Source organism: Sceloporus undulatus, chromosome 1 (genome assembly GCF_019175285.1).
Source record: "Sceloporus undulatus isolate JIND9_A2432 ecotype Alabama chromosome 1, SceUnd_v1.1, whole genome shotgun sequence".
NCBI classification, from domain to species: Eukaryota; Metazoa; Chordata; class Lepidosauria; order Squamata; family Phrynosomatidae; genus Sceloporus; species Sceloporus undulatus.
In genome coordinates, this window is record NC_056522.1 from 336,914,345 (window position 1) to 336,925,101 (window position 10,757).

Consider the following 10,757-nt stretch of genomic DNA (forward strand, 5'->3'; position numbering starts at 1 on the left):
TGCAGGTCTCCACCCCCTGACATTGGGTTGCTTGGTTTCACCTCACCCTCACTGAATCGCTTGCGAGAGAGGTCATCAACCAATACTTTGGTGATCCACAAATTGTCCTTGCCTACGAATGATGTCAGCTCCTTTTTGGAGCAGGTAATTCAGATGGCGAATTCCTTACAGATCGAGGTCATCCACCATGAGTCCAACCCTTTTGATCTGATTTATGAAAGGATCCAGTCCAAAGTTTTCACTCCAGCTTTCACTGGCTTCCTCCTGACAATTTCGAAGATTGCTGAGCGATCCTGGACCACCCTAGCTACTATGCCATAGACGTCCCGAAAGATTGACATTCTTTACCACCTTACACCATTTGATTTGACATGGCTGTTCAAGCACCTGAAACCGAACTTGGCTATTGTAGAGGCCTCCCAGTTGAAAGTGACCCCAAGGACCTCCTCAAGCCAGACAGATAAAGAAGGCCGCAAGATTGATGATATGGCTAAGAAGCTTTACTCGGCAGCTGCTTTGGGACTTTACGTGGCTAACTACTTGGCATGGCTGGAAGCATACCAGCATAACTTCTGGGAGAGAGTACTTCCCCTCTTCAACAAGCTCCTTGATGAGGAGAGACAGCTTGCTCAAGCATTTCAGGCCAAAGCCAATTTGCTCAGAGCCCAACAGATTGACATGACTTGCCACTCTACCAACTGTGCTGAAAAAGTGTAGTCGGGTTCTGTAGCACTTAGGAGACATGCCTGGCTGTGAGGGTCTGACCTGACCTGGCAGGCAAGAGCCAACATCGAGGACATGCCATTCGATGACTCTGGACTCTTTAATAAAGAGATAGATGAGAAGCTTGATTTCAAGCACAAGATGAAGACCATGACAAGGAAATATGGCATGTCTGCAACTTCCTGTTTCAATCCTCATCGGAGATATGGCTGGCAGTGATCCTTCACCTGCATCAGGCAGACAGAGGTTCCCTTCACAATCTTCCTTCTCTTCAGTAAGATGCCAGGCAGGTCAGTCCTGCTTTCATCATTCCTTAAAAAAAAATACTGAGCAGGAAACAAAACTACTAAGACTTTCCCATTTTGTGCACATGGACCCCTTACCATCCTTTGTGGAAAGGCTGGTCCATTATGCCAACCACTGGGCTTCTATAACAGGGGTTCCCAATGTGGGGGTCACACGACCCTTTCTGGGGGGTCGCCAGGGAATCCCACCGACTCCTCCTCCCCCCCGTGGGTGCTGGCGCTGGAGCAGGCATCGCGCGGGGAAAAGGGGAAGGGGCGGGGCTTCATCCTTTCCCTTCTCCCTGCGAGTGCCCGCGCTGGCACAAGCACATGCAAGGAGGAAGGGAATGGAGGCGGGGCCGCCTCCTCCTCTCCCTTCCTTCCCGCGGGTGCAGACACCCACGGGGAGGAAGGGATGGGGGGTCCCTCCTCTTCTCCCTTCCTTCCCGCGGGTGCAAGCACCCACGGAGAGGAAGGGACGGGGGGTCCCTCCTCCTCTCCCTTCCCGTGAGTGCAAGCACCCGCGAGGAGAAAGGGATGGGGGGACCCTCCTCCTCTCCCTTCCTTCCCACGGGTTCAGATACCCACCGGGAGGAAGGGACGGGCGGGCCGCCTCCTCCTCTTCTCCCCAGGGCTGCCAGGCAACCGCAGGGAGAAGGGGACGGGACTGCAAGCCCCAGTGGGCTTTGCGACCGGAAGTCCCACCCCTTTTCCCTCGGCGGCCTCCCTAATTGGTTGGGAGGCTGGGAAGGGACGGGACTTCCGGCCGCAAAGCCCGCTGGGACTTGTAGGCGTCCGAAGGTCCCGCCCCTTCCTGGTCTCCCAACCTATCAGGGAGGCCGCGGATGGGACTTTCGTTCCCAAAGGGGGTCGCGGCCCAACAAAAGTTGGGAACCGCTGCTCTACAACTACTGATTCTTGGGTGCTTAACATTGTCTGCAGGGGCTATGCCTTCAGATTTGAAGAAATTCCTCCTACGGAGACTTTGCATATCACTGCTCCTTCATATACCTTACTTGATGAAGTGCACACTCTACGTTCAAAGGGTACTGTTGAACCTGTACCGATCTCTCAGATTTGACATTGCTTCTTCTCCCATTATTTTATTGTTCCCAAATGGGATGGAGGCCCCATACTGGACTTGTACCATCAGAATTCCTACATCTCCTACAGACAGTTCCGTATGGTTACTCTGCCTTCAGTTCTTTTGCTTTTGCAGAGAGGAGACTGGTTTGCCAGCTTGGATCTCAAGGATGCCTACTTCCACATAGGGATCCAGGATTGCACAGATTTCTAGCATTTGCTGTGGATCAGTGGCTCTATCAGTTTTGATTTATTCCCTTTGGACTGTCAACAGCTCCCAGGGTCTTCATGCAGTGCATGGCAGTAGTGGCCCCACCAGAATAGTATCTCCATCTTTCCTTATCTGGATGATTGGCTATTCAGAGTTCCATCCAAGCAGGCCCTGTTTGGGACATCGATTTCTCTTTGTCCCTCCTAGACTCTCTGGGGTTGATAGTCACCTCGACCAAGTCAAACCTGTTGCCTTCTCAAGAGATTTGTTTCATAGGAGCTATGCTGGATTTGAGGAGAGGACTAGCATACCTACAGATAGGTTCGAGTCTCTGGTTCATGCAGTGCACGTGTGCACTCAACAAAAATGGATCACTGTGAGATTAGTTCAGGTCACTCTGGGCTTCAGTTCTGTTCATTCTAGTTGTGGTTCCTTTCTGCCATCGACAGTGTACAAGATGCTCCCTTCAAAAGACTCACAATCCTTCAACCTGTCGCCAGCCTCTAGGACTGGTGCATTGCCAGGAGCATCATTCTGCAAGCAGTCCATCTGCCAAGTGATGAAAATGGCTTCACAGACCAACTCAGTTGATTGTTGGATTCGTACCTTGAGTGGATTCTCCATCCCGAGGTGACACAGATGCTGTTCCAGTGATGGGGCTCACCACAAATTGATCTCTTTGCAAGCTATTTCAACAATCAGTGTCCGCAGTTCTGCTCAAGATCTGGATTTGGGGCTCTCAAGGCAATGCTTTGCTTTTTGAATGGACAAGAAACCTTGTGTATGTCTTTTCACTGTTTCCACTCATCACCAAACATGAGGATTCACCACGTGGATGCCATCCTGATCACCCCGTGGTGGCTGAGACAACAGTGGTTCGCTCCTCTTCTACACTTGGCTTGCAATGTGTATCTTGGCTTGCTGTTGCATCTTGACCTTCTCACTCTGTATGTGGGTCGGGTTCGGCATCTGGACCTGGAAACCCTCTGTCTCATCATCTGGGGGATTTGACCCTGAGTTCCTTGCCCAGATCTGTATGTAAAGTCATATTGGAGTCCCACAAGCCTTCAACTCAAAAGTCAAATGGACCAAGTTTCAAACCTTTTTGAATGACGAAGGCTTGTCTCCTTCTTGGGTTCAGGTGCCTCAAGTGCTGGACTTTCTGATATCATTTGCAGAAACGGGCCTCTCCCTCTTATCTTTGAAATGTTACCTTGCTGCCATATGTACTCACTGTCACGTTAAGGACTGTCAGTTTTTCTTCAAACACTCCTTAATCAAGGAATTTCTTAAAGGATTCAACAACTTTCATCCTCCTGTTTCGGTACTGCCACCAGCATGGTGCCTCGAGTTGGTCCTTTCCCATCTAACTGGAAGACCATTTGAACACTTGGCTACTACTGTTCTTTCATTATTCTCGTGGAAGACTGCCTTCCTAGTTGCTGTCACCTCTGCTAGACATGCTGGAGAACTTTGTTCTCTTCATGTGGACCAACCCTATCTTTGTTTCCACAGGGATAAAGTTGTTCTTCATCCAGACATCACCTTGTTATCCAAGGTGGTGTTGTCATTCCACATGAACCAGAGCATTGTACTACCTAACCTTGACCTGAATCTGACTTCCAGTACCAAGTGTGCATTGCACTCTCTTGATGTCTGGAGAACTCTCGCCTTCTATATGGACAGAACCTCGACTATTTGTGTGTTACTTGGATTTGAAGTTGGTACTGCCTGTCACCATTCAGCGGAACTCGAAATTGGTGATTACCACAATTCATCTGGCTTATGAAATCTTGGGGAAAGCTCCCCCTGTTCGAATTCAAGCTCAGTCTTCCAGGTGGTAATAGCTTCCTCTGCCTTTCTTAGTGGAGTGCCTCTAAAGGAATTTTGTAAGGCTGCTGTCTGGTCCCAGCCATTGACTTCCATCTCTCACTACAGGCTGGATACCATGATGCAGGCTTTGGGAGGGCAGTGTTGCTTTCTGGTTTGCATTGAAGTTAGTTACTTTGCATGCCTTTTACTTGTTTTTATAAAACAGGCTTGCTTTACTACAGCTTGCTAGTCTAACCCATTTCTGTGATTCACAGAGACCATGAAGAAGAAAGACAGGTTGCTTCCCAATAACTGGTTTTTTGAGTGGTCATCTCTGAATTCACACAAACCCACCCATCCTCCCCTCAGGTAATGCCCTGCACATGTTACCTGATCATGCTGATATGCAGCATCCGTTTGGAGCTTTGGTAAATGAGTGGGAATGCTAGAGGTACAATAAGAGATGGGTGGAGATACCGCCAAAAAGTTTCCCTATAAATTCCAAAAGGTTCTGAATGTCTCTGCACAAGTGCAAGAAAACCCATTTGTGTGAATTCACAGATGATCACTTGAAGAACCACAGGTACAGGTAAGCAAACTGTCCTTATCAGTTGATGTTAACACTGTGTATTAACAAACCTCAGTGTCATAATTGTGTACTAACAAACCTTAGAGGCACTTTGAGGTTAAATTTATGTATATATCCCATTGAAACAGGTGGAATTTACACACCATTTGTATTTGGCTTGCTTAGACTCATGACATGGTTAATTGGGGAAAACCCAAATAATTTCCCCCCCAAGGTCTTCAGAGTTTTTTAAAATCTAAATCTAAATGTCCATTTCATTTGGAACTGAAAATAGTCTTTATTTCTATTCTATATAATGAATGGAACCATGCAACAAGATTTTCTCTTGCTTGGCTCCCTCTTCCAATCCACCATTCTGCTGTGGAGATTCCTCATACTCTCTGGAGCATATATTGTTTATGAAAGGAAGTGGTGCAATCACCCCTTCCTGCTCACAGAACATCTTAAATGTGGATAATATTGAATACCATACCTTTCACCTATTAACATTATTTTATATAGGCATTCAACTTATGGTTCTTCATTATAAAGACTAAATTAAAGCCCCATCTGATTTTTATTAACTGGAATACTTTCAGTGTAGGTAAATGTATGGCAATCCATCAGTGTAATTCTGAAATGACTGGAAAACCATACTCTAATTTACCAATCTGGCTGGGATGTGCATATGAAATTCTAAATCAAGGATGTTCCTTAGTTTATGTTAGTATTAAAACACTTTTTTGTTTCATCAAGGTATACTGTAGTAAAATGCACTTCCATTTGATTTATAGTTTGATTGACTGCTGCTCTGAAAATTTCTGCAAAAGACGCCAGATAAATTTACATTTAATTTTCTTGCAGATAGATTACATTAAAAGGTCAAATAGTGCACCAGAATTGTCATTCTACAGAGACAAAACACATTTTAAAATTTCTGCAGATTTCAAAACCACTATGGAAGAACTAAGAGTTATGAAGAAACACATTTCTTCAGCAGATATTCAGGTTATGATGCCAGAGGATGAAGTTTCTCCAGCAAAGCTTCTTAGTTCAATAGATGAGAATGTCCCTGGCCTTCCAAAAATGTCTCCTACTACAAATCAAGATATTGATTCATTACTCACAAAAACTATGAAAGGACCAACTATAAGTCTTTCCCCTTCCACACCAGAGCCTGAGCAACCTACTGAACCTTCCCTGCCTCTGGGTGACACCAGTCTTGCTGAAGCATCTCGAAAAGCTGGAATCACATATATTATCTTCCCCAAGAAAAAAAGAAAGAGATCATTGAAATCAGGGAAATATGTTACTCCTCAAGTATTGGAAACTATATGTGAGAAATTAAATAAACCTCCAAGAATTCTTGAAAGGTGATTATATTAACACTTGCAAAAGTTATATTTATAATTTTAATATTTTATATTAAATTCATTTCACTCCCCAGGCAGAGTGCTCTGAAGTTGGGATCTCTTGCCTAGAGTGGGTTTGAATGAGGCTTAGGACATTGGTCTCTGTCACAGCCCATGGAAAGTCTCAGAAATATTTAAATTTAAATTTGTTAAATTACTTTAACAAATGTCGACTTAATATGTATCACTGAGGTCTGAGAGGGAATGTTATGTGCAGCTGATTTGGTCACGTGGGTTTTTGGTCCTTAGTATATGAGTATAGTACCTTTGATAGCCTTGAATTGTCCTAGCTTATTTAAGACAATGTAAGACAACTGAAAGAAAAGAGTGGTGGTGTTTGGATTGTCTGTCTATAGTGCCAAAATATGTTGGGCCATTTTAATTAAAAGTGACTCCTTGCAGCTATGACACACATTTCTTTTTGGGTTTTGCCCAAATATGCAATTGTACATAAGATTACATCTGACTGAGACGTTCTCATATGGGCCAAAGTTTGACTACTATGTACCAAAACAGAGTATATTATTAAACAGTATATTGTATAGCTTGTTTTTCAAACAAGCTATACAATATATTTCAACAATCTGTTTTTACATACTGTTATAACAAATCAAAGTATATTTTTAAATATTATATTGTATAACATGTCTTTCAAATTATTTAAACAATCTATTCTTACTTCACTATATTAGTGATGAACATATTGACTAGAATTTTGCTTTTCTTTTCTTTACCCAGGTCTGTTTCTCTTGGGAGGCTTCATATACATAATAAATTTATCATCAAAGTGTCTCAAGCAGTTCGCCATTATCGAAGTCCAAGCCTCCCTTGTCATTTAGATTTTGAAAAATTTGTAGAAAAGAAAGGTAGATTACCTGGAGATTCTAATGATTACCGTTGGGTCCAAATGATCTGGAATAAGTGGTTTGATGAGCTGTACCCTCCTAGTACACCATCTTCTGAAGATATGCCAGCATCAGGCAGAAAAGACGTGGAAGAGGAAACAAAGGAAAAAGAACTAACTGACACAGTGAATCCACTTCTGTTGGAAGGGAAAACAGAGGAAAATGAACAGTGTCAATCTGAAATTGAAAGAATAACCCAACAGATAAATAAAGGTTATTTATCTGCATTTAACTATTGTAGGCGTGGAGCAATCTATAGGAAAATAGGGAAAATGCAGACAGCTATGGATGACTTGGAAAAAGTAAGTTTTGCCAGTTACTGAGACATTTTTGTAACAATGAGTTGCTGCAACTGTTTAAATGTGCCAAAAAGGTATAAAAAAGAAGAATGAGTATCTCATTCTCATCTCAGGATGCATTCTTTTATCCACTAGTCTGTTCACTCTAAAACTTCTTATGGCCTTAAGTAGTATAGGGAGAGGGGCGGAGACTCAGTTTAAGTAGATATCTGGAACCATCTTCATTTTGTATAGGAGTGGAAATCAAGATGTTGTTCCAGATATTGTTGGACTATAACTCTCAGCATTTCTTTCCATTGGCTATATTAGCTAGGGCTATTGTGATGTGCTATCTAACATCCAGATGGCCTTGATTTAGCAAATAATGAGTACACATGTACTTAGATAACATATTATCAAGGATCTGAAAACTGCTGGGAGTTTATGGTATACACTTATATTAAAGGGAAATTAGCAAGAGAATACAAATAACATCTTTTTAAATATGCTTCTTGTGCAGGATGTGGTTGACAAGTCTTCAGTCATTAGAATGTGTGTTACCTGTAACCTGTAATCTGTGAAGTGACCTGTGAGCTTTCACACTACACAGTTATAGCACTTTGCTCCCACTGTCCCACTTTAACTGTCATGATTCTATCCTATGGAATCTTGGGATTTGTAATTTAGGGAGTTATATTTAGAATTCTCTTTAGCTTTAGTGTCTCACCAAACAACAAATCCCAGGATTCTATTGGATACATCCAAGGCAATTAAAATGGAAGTGTTTTGCTGGACATAGAAATGCTTACAAAAAGGTTAACCTAATGGACATAACCATATATTTGCTACAGAATTTCTTAAAACAGCTATGGTTGATTTGGGAGACTTAACAAAGCATGGACTGCTTAGAACTTGAGTTTTGCTAAAGCAAGTCATATATAAGTACAGTGGTACCCCGGGATACGAAATGACCGCGTTACGAAATTTCCGGGATACGAAAAAATTAAATAGGAAAAAACTGTTTCAGGTTACGTTTTTTTTTTCGGCTTACGAAAAAATTTTTGGTGCTTTTCGGCGCTTTTTCGCACGAAATTGCGGCTTTCAGCGCTAGCGGCTATGGCTTTTTCGGCTTGCGAAATCTTTCGGGTTACGAACGGCGCCGCGGAACGAATTAAATTCGTAACCCAGGGTACCACTGTATCTTATTTATCTGTTCCCCAAAGAAAAGCCTAAGATAGCTTTCTTAGGGGCCATTCACATTACCTTTTACACCAGTTTTGAAATTGAATCTTCCACGTGAAGTTCATATTGGGCCCGATTCTGTCACAATCCATGTCGAGGCTTGCACAAGGAAATGCCCCTTACCCCGACGTATCCAGAATTGGGCTAAAAACCATCTTTTCTCAAAAGACCTGGGTTCCGCTAAATCTGAACTTGCCCTCGATCATGATCGGGGCAAATTCAGGGAGGGATTAAGGTCAGAGGGCGGGCAAAGGTCAGAGCATTCCCTCCCCTCATCCGAGGGGACGGGGAGGAGGAAAGAGCTGAAGGAAAAAGGGGGATCTGGAGGCAAAGGGTGAGAGGAGGCAAAGGGGGTGACTGACGGGGTCAATTCAGGGCAGGTTGGGGGGGGGGGCAGAGCAAGACAAGCCTCTCCTATCCATCAGGGATCTTTTCTCTTTGATGTGTATTTTTTTAAAATTATTTTTGGCAAAAAATGCACATGTTCTTGGCAATAGATAGATAGATAGATAGATGGTGAGCAGGAGCAAGGGTCAATTCAGGGCAGGTGGGGGGGCAGAGCAAGACAAGCTTCTCCTATCCATCAGGGACCTTTCCCCTTTGATGTGTATTTTTTTAAAATTATTTTTCTCTGTCTATGCACATATTCTTTCCTTTGTAATGACTGCTGGACTGCGAATGAATGTTACCAATCGAATGTAATGTTGCAACTTGGCAAATTGATACAGCTTTTGCTAGGGCAGCCTATTATTTCCTTTGGAATGACTGCTGGATTGTGAATGAATGTTACCAATCGAATGTAATGCTTCTCTTTCCAATTATGTAAATTTACAAATTGATACAGCATTTTCTAGGAATTCAGGGGTAGCCTAGGGAGAGCAAAAAAAATGCATCCTTTTTTGGCATTCTGAGGTGAGGAATTAATATTATTGTTGTTATTATTATTATTATTATTGTTATTATTATTATTACCTGTGTATGAGGCATTCTGGGGTGGCAAGGAGTGGGGGATACTGGATGCATTAGCTTGCATTTTGGGTTTGAAAATGGGGCCAAAGGCAGATCATAACCTACAACACTGACCAAATGCCCACAACACATATGTACACACACCAGAGGTTTTTAAATTTGACAGGTGGTGCCTGGTCCTTTTAAAAAAAAAGAAGGGGTGGAAAGCACACTTCTGATGCCCCTATCAGTGCTGGAAACGTCACCTATGACCATCGCGGAACTAACTTTGATTGACAGTCAGGCACCTTCACCTTAAATCCAAATTCTCCAAGACGGCATTCGTATTAAAATACCCCTGATTGGTAGTCAGCACTTGCTTCCAGAGAGATTCGGGAGAGGGCCCCCCCGAATTTGCCCAGTTCCTTTCGAAGCAATGCCGCCAGTGTGAATGAGCCTTTAGAATCATAGAGTTGAGCATCCAGTCCAATCCCCCTGCCATGCAGAAATACACAGTCAAAGCACTCCTGACAGCCTCTTGTTTAAAAACCTCCAAAGAAAGAGACCCCACTACACTCCGAGGCAGCATTTTCCATTGTCAAATAGCTCTTACTGCCAGGAAGTTCTTCCTAATGTTTAGGTGGAATCTCTTTTCCTGTGGTTTGCATCCGTTGCTCCGTGTCTCTGGAACAGCAGAAAACAAGCTTTCGCTCATCCTCCTCTGGACATGCCCCAATTTGTCAATATCCTTCTTGAATTATGATAAGCAAAGCTCTACTACACTAGAATATACTGTATGACCAGCATTCATATTCTTTTTTCCCCCATTACTTTTACAGGCAATAAGTTTGGAGCCAACACTGGCTGATGCTTACTGGCACAGGCACTTACTTTTTCTTTACCAAAATAAAATTATTCCAGCATTAGAAGACCTGAATTTTATAATCAAGTACAACAAAAACAATGCAGGCAAGAATCTTTGAACATCTGTTGTCTAAAAATTGGTTCTCAGATTTATTCGTCCACTGTATCAAGATAGTGTGAAGTACTGAAGATTCAAGCTTTTTGGAAAGGTCTTTTCCTGTGACAATTCCATTAAATATTGGCTTTGTTGTTCATCACCTGCATTCCATATTAAATTTTTCTAGTGGTAGTTATATGCATAAACATTTATGTGTGTGCATAAGTGCTTTCAGATTGGCTGGCAACTTATGGTGACCCTATTATTATTATTATTATTATTATTATTATTATTATTATTAGAATTTATAAAGATGGAGGTCTTGGTCAG

The 10,757-nt window shown here is 42.7% G+C and overlaps 1 protein-coding gene across 2 annotated transcripts in view; it reads left to right on the plus strand.

The window, feature by feature from the left end:
• The window catches only part of TTC6 (tetratricopeptide repeat domain 6), a 133,880-nt gene that overhangs the window by 53,985 nt on the left and 69,138 nt on the right, over positions 1-10,757 (plus strand). For both annotated transcript variants that reach the window (XR_006102199.1, XM_042452178.1), the window contains exons 14-16: positions 5,546-6,054; positions 6,832-7,300; positions 10,306-10,435. Coding sequence is in view for 1 of the 2 variants with exons in the window: in XM_042452178.1 (XP_042308112.1) it covers positions 5,546-6,054; positions 6,832-7,300; positions 10,306-10,435 (1,108 nt within the window). In the remaining variant the exon portion in view is untranslated. The remainder of the gene's footprint in view (positions 1-5,545; positions 6,055-6,831; positions 7,301-10,305; positions 10,436-10,757) is intronic.